The following is a 25397-nucleotide window of genomic DNA, read 5'->3' on the forward strand; positions in this document are numbered from 1 at the left end:
CTGGGTACCTTGTTTTCTTGGACTTCACCTTTGTTATCCTGGCTTTTCTTGTGCACACACTTATGGACTCCTTGTGGTCTATCTGGAGCTCTTAGGGCAGCTGTTGTTGGTATTATGCAAATTTGTATAAATAAATAAAAATAAAAATAAAAAAAAATTCACAACTGTACTACACCCTTTGATACAGGACTATGGTCAAGATATTGAACTGCCCATACAATTGGCAGATGGTGAACTGCAGTTGAGCCTGGAGCTGTAACACTTTTGAAAGGGGGGTGCTGGTCTGTGGCTCCCATTCACTAAAATCACAAGGCTTCAAAAATATCTTGATTTAGATATCAGTGATTTTAGCAACTTTGAGAAACCCCTTCTCCAGCAGAGCATGGTTTAGGCCTCATATCCATTTTTGGGTTGAAACGAGGCCCAGTGGTGCATTTTGGACTCTCTCTATACACTTTCAGTTTTATGCTAACATGGCCCTAAGGCATTGGAGCACTTTACATGAGCACCAGATTCCATTATGTAAAGTTAGATTAATTTTATTATAAGCAAGAGACATTCCGTGATTTGCCTAGAATCAAAGGAAACTGAGCCAACTAGACTCAAACCTGGTTCCCCCAGATCCAAAGTCACCAGCTCTGACCGTTAAGCCACATCCATACTTCTCATGTTATGTGTGAAAGTCATACACAAATGGTATGGTTGTGTATGATCACAAATACTGAGCACATTCTCGTTTGAAATGGATTTATGAAAGAAAAAATAAAAACAGCAGCAATAAATACTGGAGGGTTCACCTGGAGTCTTGTTTGGGAACACTGCCAAGGGTTTGTTTTAATACTGAACTTAGGAACATTGTTCAGCACCTTTGCACTGGTGCCCTAACTGAGCTGATCATTTTATATACTGCTTATATATAAACCAGGACATTTGCAACTCACCAAAAATCAGCTTGCAACCCACCAGTGGGTCGAGACAAACAGTTTGGGATATATAGCTTTAGAGTATCCAACTAAAGCACCCCTTTCAAGCTTTGCCAAAGCAGAATGAGTGTCCACTGCATCGCATTATGTCTCTGCTTGCAATACTGTGAAGCAGGCGCATACGGTATGTAAGAAGTGTGTGAATTTGTTTCAGGCAATCTGATCCTCTGCACTGAAGCTATTGCTTTAACAGAGCTGAAACCCAGCATTCTGGGAGACTGCTAAACCTAAAGGACAATCTGAAACAACTTGTGTCAGAGTTCATAAAATAAGTCTATGGCACAAGCTGTCTAAGAATACAGGCACTGGTAAAGCCAGTAGGTCTCGCCTTTATAATGTGCGTGCTGAGCTACTGGCTTTCCCAATGTTTGTCTGTAAGGTATTGCTTAAAAATAAAAATAAAAAATAAAAATAAAAAAAAAGAAGAAGAAGATTTGAAACTACTGGAGGAAAAGCAAACATCTTATGGTAGAGCAAAAATTTACACTGAATTCATTGTTTTCAATATTTATTAATGTAAAATTTATTTTTCAAATACTTTTCACTGAGGAAACTCAACAGAATTGCCAAAAAGTACAAGGTAATGTCAGAATATACGTGGAAATGCTTCACTAGGCTTAATTTGCTATCTACAGGATTCAACCATTTTGTCCTCTTGAGTAGCCAGGAAGTTGATTTTTGGTACTCAAGAAGAGGTGTCACGTTAAGTACACATCCTGCTTCAGATGCCAGCAAAGTGAATGCAGAAAATGGTCCTTCCTCATGCGCCTTAAAAGTATTTGTCAAAGCCTGTGCTTTCATGCAATATGTGGAATGCGGGAGACAAAACAAAAACAAACTGTCAGAGTTCTCTCTTCAGCCATACCCCAGCACAAATACCACTGTTGTGCTTTTATAGGCAAGATGCGTGAGGTGGGTTGCAACACAGGGCTGGTGGATATTTGAGTGAAGGAAACAGCACATGAGGGAGAGAGCTAGAAAGCAAACACACTCTTATGGATTGCTGAATTAAAAAGAAAAAAGTAGATCCTTAGATGTGAGTAGTGGAAGGTTACAGGTCAGCGAACCAAAAGGATCGTTAAGTGGCTATGCTCCACAGTAGGGACAAAAACTAGAAAAGAATGGAAAGCCCCTAAATAACAGCAAGCAAATGAGAGTGACAAAAAAGCCAACAATGTAAAGCAAAGCGATGAGCTGTAAGCTCATAGTAAACTCACAATAGATATTTCACAACCTATCTGGTAGGCAAAACCGAAACATGTACATAATGAGAATGCCTTCTACTATCTCAAGCTCTCTAAGAAAGTAAGGAAAGATAGTAAGAAACATATTTTTGTTCATACAAGACAAACGAAAGCCAATAGAAATTGTTGTATCCTGTCTTCAAAGTAGAGAGATAATATTGCATCTAGTAATGAAAAAAATGATATGCAACACTTAAAAAAAATCCATTGTACTTGAACAGCAGACGCATATTTTACCCTTCAAAGCCAGGATTATATAAACATCAGTGTGTAGCATTTTGCACACAATATAGGTGCGACATATTTCAGGTGAGGAGGCACTCAACTAAAAGAACCACACGATCATTGATTCAGCACTGATTATGGATTCTCTGCTTTCACAAGTCCTCGGCTGGACAAAACATGCAGGGGATTTAAATATAAGCACCCATTTTTTTTTAAAGTGTCACCATTCCTTTTCGCAAATCTCTAATTTCTCTACTTGTGCTTAGTTGAGTGGAAAACGAGATCTCAGCCTCTTAAGCCACCACTATTCTTTAGAGCAGACTAGAATCCAGAGGCACCAAATCTTTAACAATTTTATTATATGGATGCATGTGTAGGCCAAGTTACTTACCTTCAGTAATGCCTTATCTGGTACAGACAATACCTGTATCAGATTCCTTACCTTAGAATTTATCCCAGGTGCCAGCTTGGATCCGGAGAATTTTCTCAAGCAGTATCCCTGCTCGCTGTTAGGTGGCGGCGATCGGCTCAGTGTCCTTCGTTGTCCACACCGGACAGGACGTTGCAGGTCCTATATAGGAGCCACCCCAGCGCGCTGACGTCAGTTTCTTTTCATGAATTTCCACACCAGAACCATGAAGAACACTGACCGCTGGTGTGTCAAAACTAGGGCCCTGGAAGGGAAGTCCCTGTCCCTAGAAATTAGTTTGCAGAGCGGGGAGGATGAAGGGTCAGTAAGGAATCTGAACTAGATATTGCCTCTATCAGGTATGGCGTTACCAAAGGTAAGTAACTTGTCCATGTATTAGAGACATCTAGTTGCAGATTCCTTACCTTAGAATAGATACCCAAGCAATTCCATCCTCAGGGGTGGGTCTGTGAACTAAGATCCTACTAGAAAGTCCTGCAGGACCGAACATGCAAAGTGCTCGTGCCGACGGACCTGACTGTCTAGGCAAAAAGTGTTTGGTACGTGTGTGCAGAGATACCCATGTTACTGCCTGACAGATGGCCATGACTCAAACTTCACGTGCTAACGCAGTGGTCGCAGCTTTAGCTCTAATAGAATGAGCATGCAAACCCTCAGGGGGTTGGTTCTTAGCCAATGCATAGCACATTATAATGCAGAGTATGACCCATCTGGAGATGGTTCTATTCTGCATTGCCTGACCTTTCTTCGCACCCATATAACCAACAAAGAATTGACCATCCACCCGGAACTCAAGTATGATCAAGGTAGAACACCAACGCTCCTTTTGGGTCTAGGCGGTTGAGACTCTCCTCTTCCTTAGAAGGATGTGGGGGTGCTTAAAATGTAGGCAAGGTGATGGACTGGCCTACATGGAAGGGCATAACCACATTCGGAAGAAAGGAGCCCAGTGTGAAAAGCACAACTTTGTCAGGATAGACGGAAACATAGGGCAGCTTAGATGTCAATGCCTGCATGATAGAAATGGGGATTCTGGTTGGTTAAGGTTTGCATCTCAGTCAGACGGAATAAGTTACACACTAAGGATAACCTGCGCTCACCCCCGGTAGCTTGGCACAGAGCAGTCAGGCTTATCCTCAGAGGTCATGTGTAAAGCATTTGCGCAACACACTCACACCAGCGACAAAATTAATACACCACAAAAGAGACTCTACACAATATTATATAAAAATATGAAGTATATTATACATAAATCTGTAGCCCAATACAACAAAAAGCAGTGATTGCTTTGTCACTTAGGTGATTGTCACAAACATCACAATGAGTGGAACAAGGTAATTACAGCTAGGTTGTCCAACATCATGAAAGAAAAACATATTATGCAGTCACACAACATATTACTAATTTTCCCAACAATACAAGGCGTAAAAAATATATGTTAGGGAATACTAAGGGCCTAAAATGCAGCAGACAATGAGTGTAAACATACATTATAACCTTCAGTCATACCGACATGGATAACAACATCCCCTTCCCCCAGACCACGGAAGGCAGCCCTTCTGCAGACTTAAGTGTTATACAGTAAAGTCTATGAGCCCACGGACATTTAGAAGAGTAAGGAGGGTGCCAGCACCCCACCTCGTCTCCTACATGTATTAAGGTAATTGCTTGACCACAGGACACAGGAGTGTGGGGGGGAGGGGGAGCAGCTTTGAGGAAATTGTGGTGAGTGATTGATGTGTTTTCTAGCGTAGAGTGCCAGCGCAAGCTCAAAAGGCCTCCCTGCTTCTTCTCGGACACGCACTAGTTAGCATAAGCAGTCCACTGTGGCACTATGTGGCTATTTCCACCTCACGACCGCACTACTTCTCCACTCACCCACAGGCCTGGATGAGGCCCACAGTACCTGCAGAGGCTCTTGGTGGCTCTGTGTGCCAGATGATGATAGGAGCAGGTCCCAGCGGGCCCCCATCAGCCTCCAACCCTCAGATAACCTGACAGGGGCCAGGGTCACCTAGGCAACGTAGGAACTGCTCCTGCTGGCTTCTCCTCGCTGCTGCAGCACCTGCTGAGGCAGATGAAACTCACGATAATCGCTGCTAGTTCTTTGGCGTGGTCGCCCCTAAATGATGGCATCACCGGGCAGCGTGGAGCGCTGTCCTCAGTCCACTGGAGTCGAGCCACAGTGCAGACAGGCAGACCGTTCTGGATTGTTCTCTCATCCTTAAGAAAGAAGCTGCAGTCCGTGGTACATATGGCAATGCGCACCACTCTGAGCACTGGAGACTCTCTCCTCATGGGATACTGGGCTACAGGGCACAGAGTACTCAAGGCCAAAACAGCCCTAGGCTACAAAGCCACGCAGAGGCCCCAGATGCTAACAGTGGAGAACTAAAGAGTGAAGAGCTCTCCATGCGCTGGTCATGGCGAAGGCAACAAGCAGCGTTCTCATTACACCAGTTAAAAAGACATAGGGAAGCCCTCCACCCATGGGGAAACACTGGTGGGGAAACACAAGGTAGGCAGGCCAGCACAGCTAGGGAGGTGGCAGTTCCTCCTGATAGTCCAACAGTGCATGGGACCCCTTATTCAAAGATCAACTGGCAGCAGGGCAACAATCAGAAAAGCAATCTAGATGAGTCCTTTGTGCCACCCAGCAGACACCAGGCAGCAGGGCAACAACAGAAGAGCAGTACAGATGAGTCCTTTTGCAGCTCAGCAGTCCTCCTGACAGAGGTTCAGTCCTAGTTGCCAAAAGTGCTCTAAAAATCATGGGACGACAGCCTGTGCTTGGATCTTAGGTGTCCAGCTTCTAGAAGGTTGGAGAAGGTTCAAGCCATATCTGACCAGGTCCAAGAATTTCCTTTATCCACTACTCTGGCGCTAGACATCAGTAGGGGGTAAACAATCCCTTTGTGTGAAGGCAGGACACAGCCTATTCAAGTGTAAAGCGTGAACGATCCTCCCTCTCTCCCAGCCCAGGGAGACCATCAGTATGCAGATGTAACCCTGCCACACCTAGCCCTCCCTGATTGATGGTTGTCTGGAGAGTATGCACAAAGTGGAGCTGTCACTCTGTCCCAGACGTGGATTGGAGTCAGGCTGCAGAGCATCAGTTATAAAACACAGAGAAATGGCCACTTTCTAAAACTGGCATTTCTAAAATAATAATATAAAATCCACCTACAACACTAAGCAGGAAAGGCTACTTCTATGGATGGCACAATTAGTACTGCAAGATACAGGCCCTGGGTATATGTTATACCACTTTACAAGGGACTTACAGGTAAATTAAATAAGCGATATAGGTGTAATCCAATTACACCAAGTTTTAGGGAGAGGGTGTAAGGAAATGCCTCCTTGGCATGGTTACCCCCTGACTTTTTGCCTTTGCTGATGCTATGTTTTGAATTGAAAGTGTGCTGAGGCCTGCTAACCAGGCCCCAGCACCAGTGTTCTTTCCCTAACCTGTACTTTTGTTCCCACAATTGGCACACCCTGGCATCCAGGTAAGTCCCTTGTAACTGGTACCCCTGGTACCAAGGGCCCTGATGCCAGGGAAGGTCTCTAAGGGCTGCAGCATATCTTATGCCACCCTGGGGACCCCTCACTCAGCACAGACACACTGCTTGCCAGCTTGTGTGTGCTGGTGAGAACAAAACGAGTAAGTCGACATGGCACTCCCCTCAGGGTGCCATGCCAACCTCACACTGCCTATGCAGTATAGATAAGTCACCCCTCTAGCAGGCCTTACAGCCCTAAGGCAGGGTGCACTATACCATAGGCGAGGGCACCAGTGCATGAGCACTGTGCCCCTACAGTGTCTAAGCCAAACCTTAGACATTGTAAGTGCAGGGTAACCATAAGAGTATATGGTCTGTGAGTCTGTCAAACACGAACTCCACAGCACCATAATGGCTACACTGAAAACTGGGAAGTTTGGTATCAAACTTCTCAGCACAATAAATGCACACTGATGCCAGTGTACATTTTATTGTAAAATACACCCCAGAGGGCACCTTAGAGGTGCCCCCTGAAACCTTAACCAACTACCTGTGTAGGCTGACTGGTTTTAGCAGCCTGCCACACTCGAGACATGTTGCTGGCCACATGGGGAGAGTGCCTTTGTCACTCTGTGGCCAGTAACAAAGCCTGCACTGGGTGGAGATGCTATCACCTCCCCCAGGCAGGAGCTGTAACACCTGCCGGTGAGCCTCAAAGGCTCACCCCCTTTGTTCCAGCACCACAGGACACTCCAGCTAGTGGAGTTGCCCGCCCCCTCCGGCCACGGCCCCACTTTTGGCGGCAAGGCCGGAGGAAATAATGAGAATAACAAGGAGGAGTCACTGGCCAGTCAGGACAGCCCCTAAGGTGTCCTGAGCTGAAGTGACTCTAACTTTTAGAAATCCTCCAACTTGCAGATGGAGGATTCCCCCAATAGGGATAGGAATGTGACCCCCCCTCCCCTTGGGCGGAGGCACAAAAAGGGTGTAGCCACCCTCAGGGCCAATAGCCATTGGCTACTGCCCTCCCAGACCTAAATACACCCCTAAATTGAGTATTTAGGGGCTCCCAGAACCGAGGAAGATAGATTCCTGCAACCTAAAGAATAAGAAGGACTGTTGACCTGAAGCCCTGCAGTGAAGACGGAGACGACAACTGATTTGGCCTCAGCCCCACCGGCCTGTTGCCCTACTTCAAAGAAAACTGCAACAGCGACGCTTTCCCCAGGACCAGCGACCTCTGAATCCTCAGAGGACTGCCCTGCTTCCAAAAGACCAAGAAACTCCCGAGAACAGCGGCCCTGTTCAACAAAGACTGCAACTTTGTTTCCAGAGGAGCAGATTTAAAGACCCCTGCAATCCCCGCAAGAAGCGTGAGACTTGCAACACTGCACCCGGCGACCCCGACTCGACTGGTGAAGAAACAGCGCTACAGGGAGGACCCCCCGGCGACTCCAAGACTGTGAGTAACCAAAGTTGTCCCCCCTGAGCCTCAACAGCGACGCCTGCAGAGGGAATCCCGAGGCTCCCCCTGACCGCGACTGCCTGACTCTGAAATCCCGACGCCTGGAAAAGACCCTGCACCCGCAGCCCCCAGGACCTGAAGGAACGGAACTCCAGTGCAGGAGTGACCCCCAGGAGGCCCTCTCCCTTGCCCAGGTGGTGGCTACCCCGAGGAGCCCCCCCCCCTTGCCTGCCTGCAACGCTGAAGAGACCCCTTGGTCTCTCATTGAAACCTATTGAAAACCCGACGCGTGTTTGCACACGGCACCCGGCCGCCCCCGCGCTGCTGAGGGTGTACTTTTTGTGCTGACTTGTGTCCCCCCTGGTGCCCTACAAAACCCCCCTGGTCTGCCCTCCGAAGACACGGGTACTTACCTGCTGGCAGACTGGAACCGGGGCACCCCCTTCTCCATTGAAGCCTATGTGTTTTGGGCACCTCTTTGACCTCTGCACCTGACCGGCCCTGAGCTGCTGGTGTGGTGACTTTGGGGTTGCTCTGAACCCCCAACGGTGGGCTACCTTGGACCCCAATTTGAACCCTGTAGGTGGTTTACTTACCTGCAAGAACTAACAATAACTTACCTCCCCCAGGAACTGTGAAAATTGCACTGTGTCCACTTTTAAAATAGCTATATGTGTTTTATGTAAAAAGTATATATGCTATTGTGATTATTCAAAGTTCCTAAAGTACTTACCTGCAATACCTTTCAAATGAGATATTACATGTAGAATTTGAACCTGTGGTTCTTAAAATAAACTAAGAAAATATATTTTTCTATACAAAAACCTATTGGCTTGGAATTGTCTCTGAGTGTGTGTTCCTCATTTATTGCCTGTGTGTATGTACAACAAATGCTTAACACTACTCCTTGGATAAGCCTACTGCTCCACCACACTACCACAAAATAGAGCCTTAGTATTATCTCATTTTGCCACTATCTTACCTCTAAGGGGAACCCTTGGACTCTGTGCATGTTATTTCTTACTTTGAAATAACACATACAGAGCCAACTTCCTACAGAGGGCACATGCACTTTAGCACTGATTAGCAGTGGTAAAGTGCCCCGTGTCTTAAAGCCAACAAAAAAGTGTGAGAACAATAGGAAGAGAAAGACAAATTATTTGCGATAACCCTGCAGAAAGGGCCATTTCCAACACTGCAGCTCACTCGCTCTGCGGGTAATTGTAATGACCACAAGAAAGGCTGTTTTCAAGGTGAGATGCCTGAGAGGACAAATGTGGAGAGGCTCAAAATGAGCACACATCAGCAATGTCAGAACCAAAACCAAATCCTTTTGGGGCATAATGAATCGGGAAGGAGGAAACATGAGTAAGGCCTTTAAGGAATGTATTTACAATAGGAGAAATTGAAACAAAGAAGGCATATGAGGCAGCCATAAGAAAGCCAAGATTGAAGACAAATATCCTATGAGATTGCCCATAGCAGAGCCCTGCTCGGCCAATAAGAGAGAGAACTAGAGGGAGAGAACGTGTGTGTTCGTGTGTGTGTGTGTGCTCAACAGACTTGTCTGTGCACCATGCCATAAATTTCTCACGACGACAGGCGTATACAGTTTTGTGGAGGGACGCTTGGCTGCCTAAATAAAGTTACAGACTTCGGGCGGAAGGTCAAAAGCTGACAACTGCTGATGTTCAATCTCCAATCAAGAAGGCAGAGACTGAACAGGTTTGTGTGGAAAACCTTTCCCTGCTGCGACACAAGATCCTCCAAAAGGGGCAGTCTGATCGGATCAATGTCCATGCCCCATAGCTCAGGATACCAGACTTTTCGTGCCTAGTCCAGAGCCACAAGGATTACTTGTGCCTGGTTATTCTTGATCTTGAGATCTCTGGTCAGAAGTGGTACAGGCGGAAAGGCATACAGGAGCCTGAGCTCCACTCAAGACAAAAAGCGTTGCCGAGCGAGTGTCACCTTGGACTCTCCAAAACGCAATATTGCTGACATTACTCATGCTCTGTGGATGCTTCATTTTAGTGGAGTTGTTTCATTATTTTTATCGGTTACCATTCCATGCAGAGTTTGTTATTAGCTTTCTATATCACACTTTATCTTATGCTCGGCCCAAGGCTGTATATGATTGTTTGCCAGGTATTGCTGGTCCAAAGAGCACAATGTCTACCTTAAACATAAAAGATGGATTATCACGTCAGGGCAGTTCTTAGAACAACATATTTTATTATAAACAACATACTGCCCAAATTAAGGCAGAGGGGACATTCCAGTGAGCCAGCCATCTTATGCTCCACCAGATCGTTGCGGTTCTGCTAACCTGGTGTCTTTTCTCCATCCACTTGAGTGGACTAACAGCAGACCAAAAGACCGCCTTTCTACCTATCACACCAGTATGGGGATTGGGTTTCCTTGCAGAGACTAGACGGGCAGATCAGGCTAACACTGCTATTGCTCTCATGTAGATTTTTAGTAATGCAGGTAGGGATTTTAGATTCGCTATTGTTTCACCGTTTTACTTTTCAACTTCAAAGTCATTCTCACCGAAATCCAGGATAGAGGCTGAAACATCAGTATCATGGCCTGAACATCCTGGACTCGCCGCTTAGGAGGATAACCCGAAACTGCACTGTGTCCAGAACAGCTCAGATGAAAGGGAGCATCTGAGAGGGAGTCAGGTGTGACTTTGGCATGTTTATAGTGAACCCCAACGAATGCAGGAGATCCGTTGTAGTCTGTAGATGGAAGACAATAGCTGGGGTGAGCCCGCCTTTAACAGACAGTTGTCGATATACCGGAAGACTGAAACCCTTGACCTGCATAGAAGAGCTGTGACCACTGTCATCACCGTAGGGGAACACCCAAGAGGCACTGGTAAGGTCAAAAGGTGAGCACAGTGAATTGAAAGTGTTCGCAGCCAACTGTGATTCGCAAGTAATGACAGTGGGCAGATAGGACGGGAATGTGGAAGTAAGCGTCCTGCAAGTCCAACGCTACCATCCAGTCACCTGGGTCCAGGGCAGAAAGAACCTGAGCTAGAGTGAGCATACTGAACTTCTTCTTAAGGAAAAGATCGAGGGATAGGGCAGAGGCCCTTGTCCTTTTCGGTCACCAGAAAGTAGCGGGAATAGCAACCACCACCTATTTCTGGCACAGGGACCCTCTCTCTGGCTCCCTTAGCCAAGAGTCGTAACCTCCGAGAAGTGCCAAGTGATCCTCCATCATCCAATCGAAGGATGGTGGCACGGATGGAGGTGTAATATCAAAAGGGAGGGAGAAGTCCCTGTCTGGCATGATGGACTGCCAGCAGAGCAGGTGATGGCGAATCCTGCTGCAGACTGGACCCTAATCATCAGACTCGGACAGTTTGGAGGCAGCTGAAGGGGTGGGGGCTGGTGGTGGGGGGCTTGGGGTTGGTGGTGGACTGCCTGGACCGCTGGCTCTGATCCAAGAGGATGGTGGATCCCACGTTCCCACAGTGGCTGGAGGGCAACAGACATGGTAGAGGGGCCCCTCTGTAGCCACGAAAGGGGTGAAAAGCAGACTGAGGGAGGCGAGGGGCAGCTCTGAGACCCAAGGACCTGTCCATAGCACAAGAATCTTTGAAGCGCTCCAGCGCCAAGTCTGCTTTGTCCCTGAAGAGACAGGTGCCATCAAAGGGCATGTCCATAAGGGTAGCTTGGCAGCCCCTGAAAAGTACAGAAGTCCTCAACTAGACATGGCACCTCAGGGACACAGTCAATACACTGTGCTACCCAATGAGTCAGTCATGTCCAGTCCACATTGGATCCTGAACTTTGCTGCGTCCTTCCCATTTTCAAAAGCTTGAGAGAGTACAGCCCGAGCCTCCTCCAGGACCTGTGGCACCACTTGGCAACCATATCCCATAGGGTATGGGTATAATGGCTCAAAAGGCATGCAATGTTCTCGGACCGCAATACTAGGCTGGAGGAAGAAAACAACATCTTCCCAAGTTGGTACAGCCTCTTGGATTCCTTATCTGGGGATGCAGAAGGGAAAGCGCTCTGGGATGTAGAGGCTTGAATAACCAAGCTCTCAAGGGTGGGGTGTTGCACAGGAACGTTGGATCAGGTGGAGCAGGACAATGGTAGCGTGCAATTGTCCTGCTCACAGGAGCCCCAATTCTAGGTTTAGACCTGGGACCCAGCAGGACATTAGTAAGGACTTCATTAAAGGGCAAAAGGGTTTCAGAGGATCAAACCCCAGTCCTGACTGCCACCGAAGGCAGCTCAAGGCCCAGGACTTCAGACGCTCTTCGCACTACCATGGAATAGGATGCCCCCTCATCCGTAGCCACTGTAGGGTTAGAAGGCATTCCAGTGTCTGGGGAAGTACCCAGACCACTGAGTTCACAAAGGTCCATCCGCCAGTCCATAGGATTTTGAAGGTGGTATTTTAAAGGGGCCAGCGACCCCTCCCATTCCTCTCCATACCCTAACCCATAATAATATGGGTCAGGATCCAACAAAGGGGGCAAGGCTCCTGTCAAAGTCGGAACTGACGTTGCATGACACCAAGCCGGCTCAGTATCAGAGTCGACAATGAGGATGGGGTCAATGCCACTTGGGGGCATGGGCGTTGGCTGGAGCGTCAAAGTCTGAGCCAGCGTTGGAGAAGGTCAAGGTGGCACGACAATTGACAGTTCGGATCCAGGAACAAATCCATGGGTGCCCCTTAGGGCCGAAGCCACCAGCACACAACCCGAGGCGGCCCTTTCTGATCCCACGGGCCGAGGAAGCTCCCGAAGGGTCAGACTGCCCAAAAATGAGGTGCATGGCCTCATAAAACTCTGAGCTGGGCAAGGGTCACTGCAGCTCCTGGAAACTCAGGGATGTGCAGAGCCGACCCAGACACAGGCTCTGTGGACGGAGACCTAGAGCGACAACCGCTCCCTTTACCTAATCTCAGCCAACGGACGGGGTGAAGTTAAAGAACATTTGTCCTTCGTGTGCCTCGACTTACCCGATCGTCCTGAGCACTTGGAGTGGGACATTGAAGAGGGTGGGTGGGGGTAGCGGTGGGGGTTCTCTGCAACCAATCCCAGGACCTTTCTCTCACCGAGATCGGGACCTACGCAGAGCCGAATGTCACACCACAAGAAGCTTTAAGGACCACTCATTCAAAGCCTTCGGATTCATGGCATGGCACTCTGAGCACAATTTTGGGTCATGGTCGCACTCCAGACACCGCAAGCACATGAGATGCTGAACCGTCATGGACATCGCCCGATGATAGGACCCATAGGGCTTGAGCCCAGTCTTCCGCAAAGGTTTCCTCAACACAGAAGGTGTGTAGACACTCAAAAATCTTTGACAAAAAGACTAGTCAAAAAGCGACTAAGGGTAGTTCTTCTTCAGATCAGCGCTGACAGGTGCTAAAAGAAAAAAATGACATCAGCGCATTGGGGTTGCGCCTATATTGGACCAATGTACAAATGTGTTTCTGTAGCAGACAAATTAACCACATGACCCACTAGACACACATCTCTGTAGTGGATGCCTTAATTCTCCAAGTTGTTTAGCAACTTATAGATTTTGTCTAGCACATCCACTAGTAAGTCAGCTAAGCAGGTTAGTGTCCCGTCAGCAATTATCTGTGGGCAACTTGAAGGTTCCCTGTTCAAATCCTCTTGTGCCCAATTCATTATTTATGCTTCAGAGGTTGGTAAGGGGAGCACCACTGAACTACGCAATAAGTGCAAACTGCTTGCACGAGTGTAGGCATCTGCACACTTATAAGTGAAGTGAAAAGGTATTTAAGGGGAGAGGGAGAGTGGGCAGTGTGTGTATCCGAGTGTGTGCATAACTTGGTGTATATGTTTCAGCATTTTTTTGTGTGTTTCCATATCAGGTGTTAGCAGTTAAACCACCTATTTTCCTTTCTTTTCCATACGTCCGGCCTACAGATGGCTCCACTTATAATTGGCTTTGAGTCAACCCACTGCTTAACATTAGTTTTTTTTCTTGTCACTCTCACTTGCTTGGTTTGCAATCAATTACTTTTCTCCATTTTCAGGTGTGTGTCCTTAAGTTTGAGCATAGACTGGTTGCAGTCCATCTGACTAGATGACTTGTATTGCTCCACTGTTCACATTCAGGGAACTTCTTTTTTCTTTTTCATTTAGCCCTCCATTGGAGTGCATGTGTTTTCTTGTTATCTACAGTGTTATTCCCCCCCCCTCAAATCCTGACCATGGTGCTCTCCATGTCACTTCCCACTCCCTCAAATCTCTGCTCACCCCTGTACCTCACACCTCCTGCTCCAGCAATTCTGCTCTCCGTTTGCACCGCTGTTGCTCCTCTACCTATTCCTCTTCCTTTAAATAAATACACTTTTCTGTTTTTTGAGGGTCCAACAGCTTCAACTTGCTACCAAGCCACTGTTCTCTTTAATGCACTTTTGCACAAATATTTTGTTAATTGATCATACAAGATTGGTTTCCGCCAATCTTGGAACAGTAAATTAAAAGTTAATTTTTTTTTTTTAAACTGAAAAAATGTCCATTAAATTGCCCATGTGAGCTTATGTTGCGAGGCATCCACATATATAGATCATCAGTACTGTGGAAGCCAATATGGTTTCACATCAGCAAAAAGCATGTGCAAACCAAAATGCTAAGTGATGTCACTGAAATACACAACTCATTGGCTTTGGCAATGCCTGTTTGCATTCTGGACAATTTATGCATCCCTGCCCTTACTTTTACGAATACTTCCCTGCTTTGTGCATCTTTGCACCGTGTTCACTCTAGATCTCTTTGCCCGTCTCTCCTTGATTATGTTCTCAAAAACAGTGCTTCGGTCAAGTAGGAACAGAAGTCACTTATTCCCAGCAACACATATTGAAGAAGGAAGTTACTTACCTGTAATTCTAGTTTTCTTCTTGGGGAATGAATGTTCAACAAAGTCATAAGCATTACATATTTCTGCCCACGTACGAGACCCCGGAACACACATATATATATATATTTAGATATATTTGTGCATGTGTGTTTTAACAACGTGTAATTAGAAGTTGTTAAATATATATATCCCAAAAAGTGTAATTAGAAGTTGTTAAAACACACATGTGCAAATATCTAAATACACACACACACACACACACACTTACATGTATCCATGCAGCCTATGTTAAAGGCTAAAGAAAATGGCCATTCAGACTGCGATTTTGTTTAATAGACAACTCAGCAGACTCCAGCAATTTTGTAAATCAGAAAAAAGAGAATAACATGCAAATACAGACCTTTTTGAAGACAAACCTGCAAGGAAATGTATAGGCATTCTTAGCCAATAAGCTGCATTGAAAGCATTCAAAGAAAATACTGGCACTGTGCCTTTAAGACCTCCAGGACCTTCTGTATCCCATTATGCCCCAAAGGTTGACAGGTCAGTACTTTTTTTTTTAAACAGTGATACGAATAACAGATTCAACCATGTATTAACTGCCGTCTGTGAGATTTGTCTGAGGAGGTGGGCGGGTTGCTTAAGACTTTGATGAGGATTCCCCCGGAAGAGAACAAGGATTACAGTTAAGTAACTGATCCTTCTCTTTCAGGGGCTCATCATCAATAGTCATAGGCACTGAAAAGAATAGCAAGCCCAACCCAAACCCCTGCAGACGAAGCAAGAGTAAGAAGAAGCAGCTGACATGTTTATTCATCTAAATTTCTTAAGGAGGCCTGCCCTTCTTGGGCGTCTGTCATAGTATCTGAATCTAGACAGTAACGCCTTGTGAAAGTATGCACCAATCTCCAAGTATCAGCTTTGCAGATTTCGGAGATGGGGAAATGTTTTTAATAGGGCTGCTGTTGCCGCCTTGCCCCTTGTAGGGTGGGCTTGGGGCCTGGCAGGAAATTTTTTGTTGGCAAAGTGGTAATTGACCAGAATACAAGAAACTATCCATCTGGAAATGGTTTGTTTAGAGAAGGCGATGCCAGTCCTCAGAGCCATAGTTCACAAACAAGGTGGTCAGACTGACTGATGTCTTTGGTTTTGTCCAGATGACATTTTAGTACTCTCTTTAGATGTAAAGAGAGAAACATTCTTTCCGTTTGTGTGGCCGAATTAGAAAAGAACATAGGCAATGAAATTGTCTGGTTAAGTTGAAATCAGACACTACCTTGGGGAAAAAAACTGGGGTGAGTTCTCACCACTACCCTGTTAGCATGGAACACCGTGTAAAGCTCCTAGGCGCAGAGAGACTGAACTTCACTGACTCTGCTTCCCAAAGTTATAGCTACAAGAAAAGCAGTCTTCCAGGTAAGGTGCTATATGGAAGCATTATATATTGGTTTGAAACGTGGGCCCATGAGTTTTGAAAGCACCTAGGGGAACACACAGTGGGAAGAACTTTTTCAGCTCCTCCAGGAAATCTTTGAGTACAGGTATATGGATGAATGACATTTGAGAAGGCGATTTCCTATAAGCAGTAATTGCTACAAGATGTACTTGAATAGAAGAAAGTTGTGAACCAGATTTTGCTAGATGGAGGAGATAGGGTAATATTACCTCTTCCAGGTCCAGAATTGGGTGTAAATGATTCTGAATACACCACATGTAAAACCTCTTCCATTTGAAAGAGTAAGAACGTCTGGTCAATGGTCTTTTAGGCTCCTTAAGTATGTTCATGTACCACTGAGAATGGCCTAAGTGTCCATACTACAGGAATTCAGGAGCCATGCTGTCAAGCTCAGCAAGGGGAGACTGGGGTGGAATATCTTCCCTTTGAACTTGTAGAGAAGATCCGGTTTGCATGGCAGTCTCTTGTGTGGTCTCTTCCAATAGGTGGAGCAGATCAGGGTACCACCACTGGCGAGGCCATTCTGGTGCTATCAGGTTCAGTCTGGTTCTGGCTCTGTATAATTCGCTGATGACTGTTGGTATCAAAGGAATGGGAGAAAACATGCATAGAAATGTCTCTGACAGTTTATCAAAAGGGTATTCCCCTTTGTTCCCAGTCAGTAGTACCTGGATGCGCAGTCTGGGCATTTTTGGTTTGTTTCGTCTGCGAACAGGTCTATTTAAGGGTGCCCCCATTCCTGAAAAATACCCCTTACGACGTTGGCATGCAGGATCCAGTCATGACAATCTGCAAAGTTTCGGCTTAGAGAGTCCACCTTTATGTTCTGGGCTCCGGACAGATGAATTGCTGAGATGGTCAAGTTCCTCACTGTGAGCCAGTTCTGCAATTCCAGGGATAGAGGGTGTGAACGTGTGTCCCCTTATTTGTTCAGATAGTGCATTGTGGTTGTGCTGTCCGTTTGGAGGAGGAGCACACTGGTTTGGATAAAAAAACTTGAGGGCTGGATTACTGTCCATAGCTCCAGCACATTGATGTGCTATTGTTGATCCTTGGACGACCACAGGTCCTGAGTCTGTAGGGTACATATGTGAGCACCTCAGCTGTGGAGAGAAGCATCTGTAACGATTGAATGGGTAAGAATGTCTTGGTGAAAAGGAACACCGATCATCAGGTTTTGTTGTTGAGACCACCACGAGACTGATGCTTGCGCTGCTGTAGACGGGTTGAGCTTGTTATCCCAATGGTTTGTGAACAGATGCCACTGATCTTCCAGATTCTACTAGAAAGGTCTCATATGCCTCATGGCATTGGGAATAATTAGTATACATGACACCATTGATTCCAGAAAAGACGCCACCTGCCTGGCTGATGGATGTGGAGTATGTAGGCACACTTCTGCGCTATTGAGGTTAGTCTCTCATCCGAAGGACACACTCTTGTGACCTTTGTGTCCAGTGTCGCACCAAGGTAGTGTGTTCGTGGGGTTGGAACTCTGATGGATTTTGAGAGACTGATCTGCAGATCTAATGACTGAAGGGTGTCGCTGGAGATCTGGTAGTGATTTCTTGTCAGAGCTTTTTACCAGCCATTCGTTTAAGTATGGGGAGGATGCCTTTCTTTCTCAAGGCTGCTGCTACGACGGCCAAGCACTTCGAGAATGTGCAAGGTGCTGACTTGAAGCTGAAAGGAAGCAACTTGTACTGGCAATGTTTGGAATGCACTTTGAGCCTTAGAAATGTCTGATGCTTCCTAGTGATTTGGATGTGGAAGTAGGCATCTTTGAGGTTGATGGAACACATTCAATCCCCCTGATCAAGCAGTGGGTATAATTAGTGTAGATCAAGCATTCAGAACTTTTCCTTCCATAGGTGTTTGTTGAGCATACGTAAGTCGAGGATGGGCCTGAATTCTGCAATTGGGCCCTTTTTCTTTACAAGGAAATACCGTAAGCATACTCCTACTCCCCTCTGAGAGAATGGAACCTCCTCTATTGCCTCTTTGCGAAGTAGAGTGGTGATTTCGGATCGCAGGAGCTTTAGTTGGTGGCAAGATTCTTTTGAAGGTGGAACAGCCGGAGGAGGAGATTTGAAGTGAAGTGAGTACCCCTTCGCTACAATATTTAAGACCCAGTAGTCGCTGGTAATAGTGCGCCACTCGTTGAGATGGTTAATGATACCCACTCCGGTGGGGGTAAGTAAACAGGGACAGCGGAAGTGAAACCTCATTGTGCTCTTGGCGTCTGAGTAGGCTTGTTGAGTAGCTCCTCATCCACGCTCTGATCTGCTAGACTGGAATTGAGACTTGGTGGATTGATGGTGTTGGTGACAAGGGACCCGGTGAGGGGTTTGAAACCTTTGATGGTATGAACGCCCGTCATACTGCCTGTTCCGGGGACAAATTACTTCCTTTTTTCTAGCCCCACAGCCTTTAGCATATCCAACTCCGTTTTCATTTTGACATTTCCTCATCTGAGTGGGTTCCAAACAACGAGTTGCCAGTAAAAGGAATATTCAAGATGCGCTATTGCACCTCTGGCTTAAGATCTGTAAGTCTAAGCCACGATGAACCTCTGGCACACATGCTGTACGCGTATCCATGTGCCACCAGGTCACAGCCATTTACGTCTGAGCTAATTATTTGGTTTGCAGCCTAACCCCCCTCTTGCAGGATTTCTTCAAAGTCCTCTTTGTCTTCCCTTGGGAGTCTGTTCGTAAATCTGGCAAGTTAGTCCCAAAGAGATCTATTATAGCGACTAAGTAACTCTGTAGCACTAGTAACTTTCATAAAAGAAGCCAATGTGCTGCGCATCTTCATGCCCAAGGAATCGATCTGCTTGCTTTCCTTGTCTGGTGGGACTGGTGCTGAAGCAGCAATAGCATGTGTTTTCTTTGCTGCTGTGATGACAGAATCTGGTAGCGTATCGGCTCTTAAAAATAAAGGGTCTTTCTCCGGACCCTTATATTTCTTTAAACTTCTGGCTGGGGCCGCTCGAATGGAGGGTGAAGTTAGAAAAGTGTCCACTGCTGGTTGAAGAAGACCTGGGACCAGAGCAAGTAAATGTCTCAAGGAAGCCCTATGATGCAGAGTCTCAATGATGACTGATGGGGTAGTAGCAGGAGCTAGAATGTCAATGTTCAGCTTATTAGCTCCCCTAACTAGCACCTCATTAAAGGTATTTAGATTGTCTATCGGGGATGCTCTCATAGGTGGAGTCCCTAAGAGTAATCTCTTTTTGATGATCCTGTGGACGTTGACCATGTATAGGATCTATTCTCATGGTGATGAGATCAAGGTCTCTGATCGAGATCTCCAGGAAGGTGTAGTAGATCTTTGATCGGTGATGGTCCGCTATCGATGGAGTGCTAAGTACTGGACATGATGTTAACCGGTGGAGGGATGAGGACATTGACAACTTGTGGTGTTTTGTAACCGTCAATGCTGATGTAGACTCATGCAACGTTGGTTGTCGTCGCTTCATTGTCGACAGCGATGCTGGCACTTTCCACGTTGATGTCTACTGAGAACAAAAATGTAACTTCCTACCTTTGGATGTGGATCTTATTTTCCTCTTTTGTCACCTCTCAGGAGATCTGCCTCTAGAAGCTTTGTGGAGATAAATCAGGTCCCTTGGAAGTAGATGGGAGAGGCCCTTTTATTCCTGTTACAGCTTTCTGTCTCTCCTGAAGACCATGCAGACATATTTTCTCTCAGTCTTAAAATTAGTTTTGAGAGTTTTTGGCAATGGCCTAGCATTACATTTCATTAAAGGATTAAAGTCATGGGGAAGTGGTGGTGCCTGGGGCTGCAGGGGTGCCGGCGGCCTCACTGCATTTTTTTTCCATTAGAGCCCCAGGGAGGTGGCAGTGGCGCCCCCAGCACTGATAATTTCCATACCGTCAGGACCTAGCCCACTAAGGGCCTCACGGAAACGAGATCAGGAGTCCACATTTTTAGAAAAAAAATTCACTGATATTAGCAGATCCACAGTGAAAATATTTTAAAAAATGCTTTTTTTGCTTTGAGGGTGGTTCCCTCTGGGACCCCAGCACCAGAGCTATGGGGTCAGGGTGTCCCAACATGGCTGCCAACGCTTCCTTAGTGAAGTGTTGGCAGCCAATCAGATCTCAGCACAAGATTGGGAGGGTTTGTGGAGCCTTCCCGCCCATATTATACACATTTTTCTTAAATATTTTAAAAACTACTGAACGGATTTACACTAAGTAACAAAAAGGGTGCTTTCTGGACCAAGAGCTATATTTCTGTCAATTTTGGTATAATTACGTCCAGTGGTTCGAGCTGTAGACCTGTTCAAAATCACTATGGAAATAAACAATGGAAACTCCCCTTTTTTGACCCACCCCTTTTTCTGAGCCCCAGCTTGACAGATTACCCTGACACTTTCCAGACAGCAGCAGACGTGACTGTCGAATAATTTGGCAACATTTTGTGGAGATTCATCAAGCGGTGCCAAAGATCTAGGAAAGTGAAAAAAGGTATTTTTTCTATAGAAACTAGGTCCTAATTATAACTACCTAGTGGCGACTGACACTATATATATATATATATGACACACACGCATCCATCTGAAGTCCCCACACATGGACGGGAATATTTAGTGCTTATGACTATTGAGGAGGATCCTCTGGAAGAGAAATTATCACATACGCTCCTTTTGTGAGGGACGCTTCGACTACTACTTACCAACCTGTATTTACTCTGGGAAGTCACACATTGGGGTTAAGGGGAGAGGATTGAGATGGAACCCCCAGAAAGGGAGGGAGGCGGAGTCTGTGCTGAAAGCCTACATCTGCCTGTACATCACATTATTATTATTTTTACTAACTAGCTCCAGAAGAAATTAATAAGGAGAAATGCTATAGCTATTCTAGCTTATTTCACTACTCACAAACAGATCATATCTTAATACAATGAAGGGGGTTAAGGTACCTACTACAGAGACCATTGTGAATCCAGCAAGTCTCAGGGTACAGTACGGCTAAAATAGCTATGGTTGTTAATACTGATTGTGACCATCTGCACACTATAATTTGAATTGTTTATTAGCATTCAGCAAGCGGACTATGTACCCACACAACCACACCTATAAACTACAACACATTATGTGTGTTTGCTGACCAGAGCTAAGGAGAACTATTACTGCTGCCCCTCATTGTTCTAGTACCGCCACATTCGTTTTATACACTTTTAAATGCCTTTTGTATTTTCAGTCGGTTAGAGAAAGTATACTTATCTTGCTGTATTTTTTGGTCTACTTGTGAGAAGTATCGTAGATTATCTTTGTTAATGCTCATGAGCTTCCTAGACAGGAGGTGAGGTGTTAGTGTGCAGCTGTGGTTCTTTTGACCTCAAACCATTTAAGGATATATTGACATAATACACTATTCTTTGGCTTTGAAGTTAGGAATTTGAAAGCTGGCCCACAAGAAACAAATTCTCCCTAAAGCTTTCCAGCTTCCCCGTAGCATGCACAGTACACACACTGTACATGGTCAGGCACCGCTTGCTGCTGTGTGTCCCAATGTCTGAACACTGCAGCGAGACAAAGTGGAACTGAAGAGCTGAGCAAGAGTAGGTTGCTGACATGGCTATAGCAGAGGCAGTTGGAATCCGAATAGTACCGACTTAGTGCCAACACTGTTAAAACAAGCATTTGCAATGCAATAGGTCTCTTGCCTTTGTGAGAGTTAGAGCTATTGGCATTGTAAATGACAATGGCCCTCATGGGAACCGCCAGATGGCCGCTCCGCGGTCGAAAGACCGCTGGGGCCATTCTGACTTTCCCGCTGGGCCAGCGGGCGCCAGCCAAAATAGCGCCCGCCGGCCCAGCGGGAAAGCGGCCTGCAACACTGAAGCCGGCTCCGAATGGAGCCGGCGGTGTTGCAGGTGTGCGACGGGTGCAGTAGCACCCGTTGCGCTTTTCACTGTCTGCTAGGCAGACAGTGAAAAGCTTAATGGGGCCCTGTTAGGGGGCCCCTGCACTGCCCATGCCAGTGGCATGGGCAGTGCAGGGGCCCCCAGGGGCCCCAGGACACCCGTTCCCGCCATCCTGTTCCTGGCGGTGAAAACCACCAGAAACAGGCTGGCGGGAAGGGGGTCGGAATCCCCATGGCGGCGCTGCGAGGATTGGGCCAACCGGGGTAAATCCGGCGGGAAGCCGCCGGACCCGGTTTTCTGACCGCGGCAGAATGGCCCAGGAAGCACCTGTTGGCGGTGCTTTCCGTGGTCCACGAAACCGCCAGGGTCGGAATGAGGCCCAATGTCTTTTACCTATGTGTTTTGGTTTGGAGTGTAGTGGATGTATGCCAGGTGCCACAGCAACCCTCCCAGGCCTGTCGCTGCAGGAAAGAGGACACAACAAGGCCGCCCTCTTGGGAGTGTTTTGCCTCATTCCTACAGACTGGCTGTGATATTATACACGAGTCCAGAGGGTGATGGGGAAGTGCTCTGTGCCTGTGACGGCGACTGTGGGGGTTATTCGAGGTGGGGCCTCTTCAAACAGGAAGCAGTGCTATTTGAACACTTTTTTTAGAATGGGCTTCCAGAAGTGGCATCTGCAAGGTCGCAGTAGCTGTGAGGGGACTGTCAAAGGCATGACACCAGTGAATTCTGAGAGGAGGACATGATGGAGTTTGCTCCATTTTTGTGCCCTACGATACCCTGCTCCTCTCACTGTGGCACCCTTGTGTTAGCTTCTTTGCGCTACAGGGTTAGGAAAATGGCTGCGTCTACTAACTGAACTCTATTTGAAGAGGCCCAATTTACATCCAAAGGCTAGATGTTTTTTGCTATTAAGCTTGAGACTGTGAAGTGTTTGGGGCCGGAGTCACAACTCCTTTTCCATCATTTTAGAGACAACACCTTTTGGCATCTTCATGCCTAGAACTAACCTACGTGCTTGGTTGGTGACCCTCCGGGGGTTATCAAGAGCAAGTGCTATCGCCTAGTATTAAGCTCTACTCAAGTTAGTTGGTTAATGCACCCACTGCAGACGTCTTGACAAAATGAGAATGTCATAGCTTACAATCCTGACATAGCTTTATCACCTCTTTATCTCTGCAAGGTCGATGCACATGAATTATAGTGATTTTGTTAAGAATGGCTTTGCAGCGCTACGAAATAACAAAACCTGTATTACCAAGCGCTATATAAACAAAAAAACCTGAGTTATTCCCAGACTGCCCCAACATGTACTAGACAAAGAACCCTAGCAGAAAGGATGTGGCCTAAGGGCCAGAGCTGCCGACTTTGGAGCTGGGGAACACAGTTTGAGTCTCACCGCCGGGTTAAACATCCTCTGATTCTGGGCAAATCACTTGATCTCCCCTAGCTACCAAAAATGAATGTGTGCTTGTGTAATGTAACCGGTGCTCATGTAAAGCACTGTAATACCTTTGTATTGCGTTTGTGCTATATAATACTGCAAAATAAAGTGCTCCAATACGTTCATGTCGAGTTTGCGCTACATAATACTGCAAAAATAAAAATAAAGCGCTCCAATACCTTTGTGTTGCGTTTGCGCTACATAAAACTGCAATAAATATAAAAATAAATAAATAAATAAAAAGACCCCCCAGACATCGCAAAGAAACATCAAGATGCCTGAAAACAAGGAAGAGGAAGAAACAACATACGGCTTTGCAGCGTGAAGAAAAAGAGATAAATAGAGCGCTACACTAAGTTACATTGCCAATCGTGCAATAATCCACGTAACAGGGTCAGTCTCCAAGGTGGTAATAAACCAATCTCAAAGCGGAACAAATGTAAAGCATTCACCAACGGCATCAAGGGATTTTTGAAAGGTAGGCCCAGCAACCAATGAAAGTAGTGGACCTGGTGAAAGCCATCAGAATAGATAACATGTCGAGAAGAACAGGGCTTTCATGCTGCTATGCTCGACCTAAATATAGTGGAGCTCCTAATTTTAGTGGAAGTTGAAGTGATTTGCTTATTACCATGCAACTTTGACTAGTAGGTCAGAATGCAGGCTTCATGGTACCACACCCAACAGTCTGCCAAGAAACCACAACCCCTAGTCAGTAATATACGCACTGTATTTGAAGCCAGCTCTGTGGTGGTTCATCCACTGCAGACTGTGCTTATGCAACCAGCAGATGTGAATACTGAAGTACAATGATTACAGATAAGAAATAGAAAAAAATCATACACTCACCTCTAATGATCCCTCAATGGTGCCCACTGCATGACTGACCACCTGGCTACTGCCCTGGCTATGGCACTGCTGGCCACCTCTGCCACAATCCGACTGTCTGTATGCCCTGATAAAGAAAGTATACAACGACTTAACCAATATTCTCAGTGCATGACTGGGCTTCTCATCATAATCTAAGCAGAATTAAAACATTGAAAACATATTTCTTCTTCCATTCACAAAGGGGAAGGGGTCCTGTGGGGACCCCTTATGTTTGCGAATGGGTTACCACCAGTTTCAAATTGGTGGTAACTGCGATTGTTTTGCAACCGGGATTGCGGTCACCAAAAAATAATCCTTGCGACTCATTTAGGAGGGGATGCCTCTTCCTAATTGCGAGTCGCAAATTCCTATTTTGCGAATCGGTGATTCCAACTGACTCGTAAAACAGGGACTGTACACCATACCTGCATATTTTGTGGACGTAAATGGCGATTTTTGCCGTTTGCAACCTAAAAATGCCTTCGTACATCGGGCCCCAAGTGTCAAAGTCTCTCCATTCCAGTGTATTTGTCTTCTTGCCCTTGTTAGTGAATTGAAAGAGTTTTGGTCCTCGATACTATATAAATGATTAAATCAATAAAATAGCCCCCTAATCTGCAGAAGCAGGTTACAGGGACAGAACTTCCTGTGCCCTCTCCCACAACTATTACATGAAGCGCCCGAGCTTGGGAGTAATGCTCAATAGGGAGACATGTTGGTCACTGTCAGATACACTCCCTTGTTTAAGTTCAGGCCTTGCAGTACGACATGGAAATCAAACTATGAGGGAGAAACATTAATTTGGTGCTGAGGGAGAGGTTGGGGCACTCTCAGATAAGACTCCAGAAAAAACACAAAGTCCAGCCCAGACTGCCAGGACAGGTCCTCTCCACACAGGGAATCATACAACTTCACACTCGCTTCGGGCTACTTGGATCTCATCAGTGAGGTGCAGTTTGAGTCCTGTGGCCCGCTGAGACCTTGATCCACATCTGAACATTTTC

At 46.2% G+C, this 25397-nt stretch overlaps 1 protein-coding gene across 2 annotated transcripts in view; it reads right to left on the minus strand.

Annotated features, from left to right (window-relative positions):
• The window catches only part of MRNIP (MRN complex interacting protein), a 100549-nt gene that overhangs the window by 13826 nt on the left and 61326 nt on the right, over positions 1-25397 (minus strand). For both annotated transcript variants that reach the window (XM_069199508.1, XM_069199507.1), the window contains exon 6: positions 24373-24478. In XM_069199508.1, coding sequence (XP_069055609.1) covers positions 24373-24478 — 106 coding nt within the window. The remainder of the gene's footprint in view (positions 1-24372; positions 24479-25397) is intronic.

This window comes from Pleurodeles waltl, chromosome 7 (genome assembly GCF_031143425.1).
Source record: "Pleurodeles waltl isolate 20211129_DDA chromosome 7, aPleWal1.hap1.20221129, whole genome shotgun sequence".
In the NCBI taxonomy this organism is placed as follows: Eukaryota; Metazoa; Chordata; class Amphibia; order Caudata; family Salamandridae; genus Pleurodeles; species Pleurodeles waltl.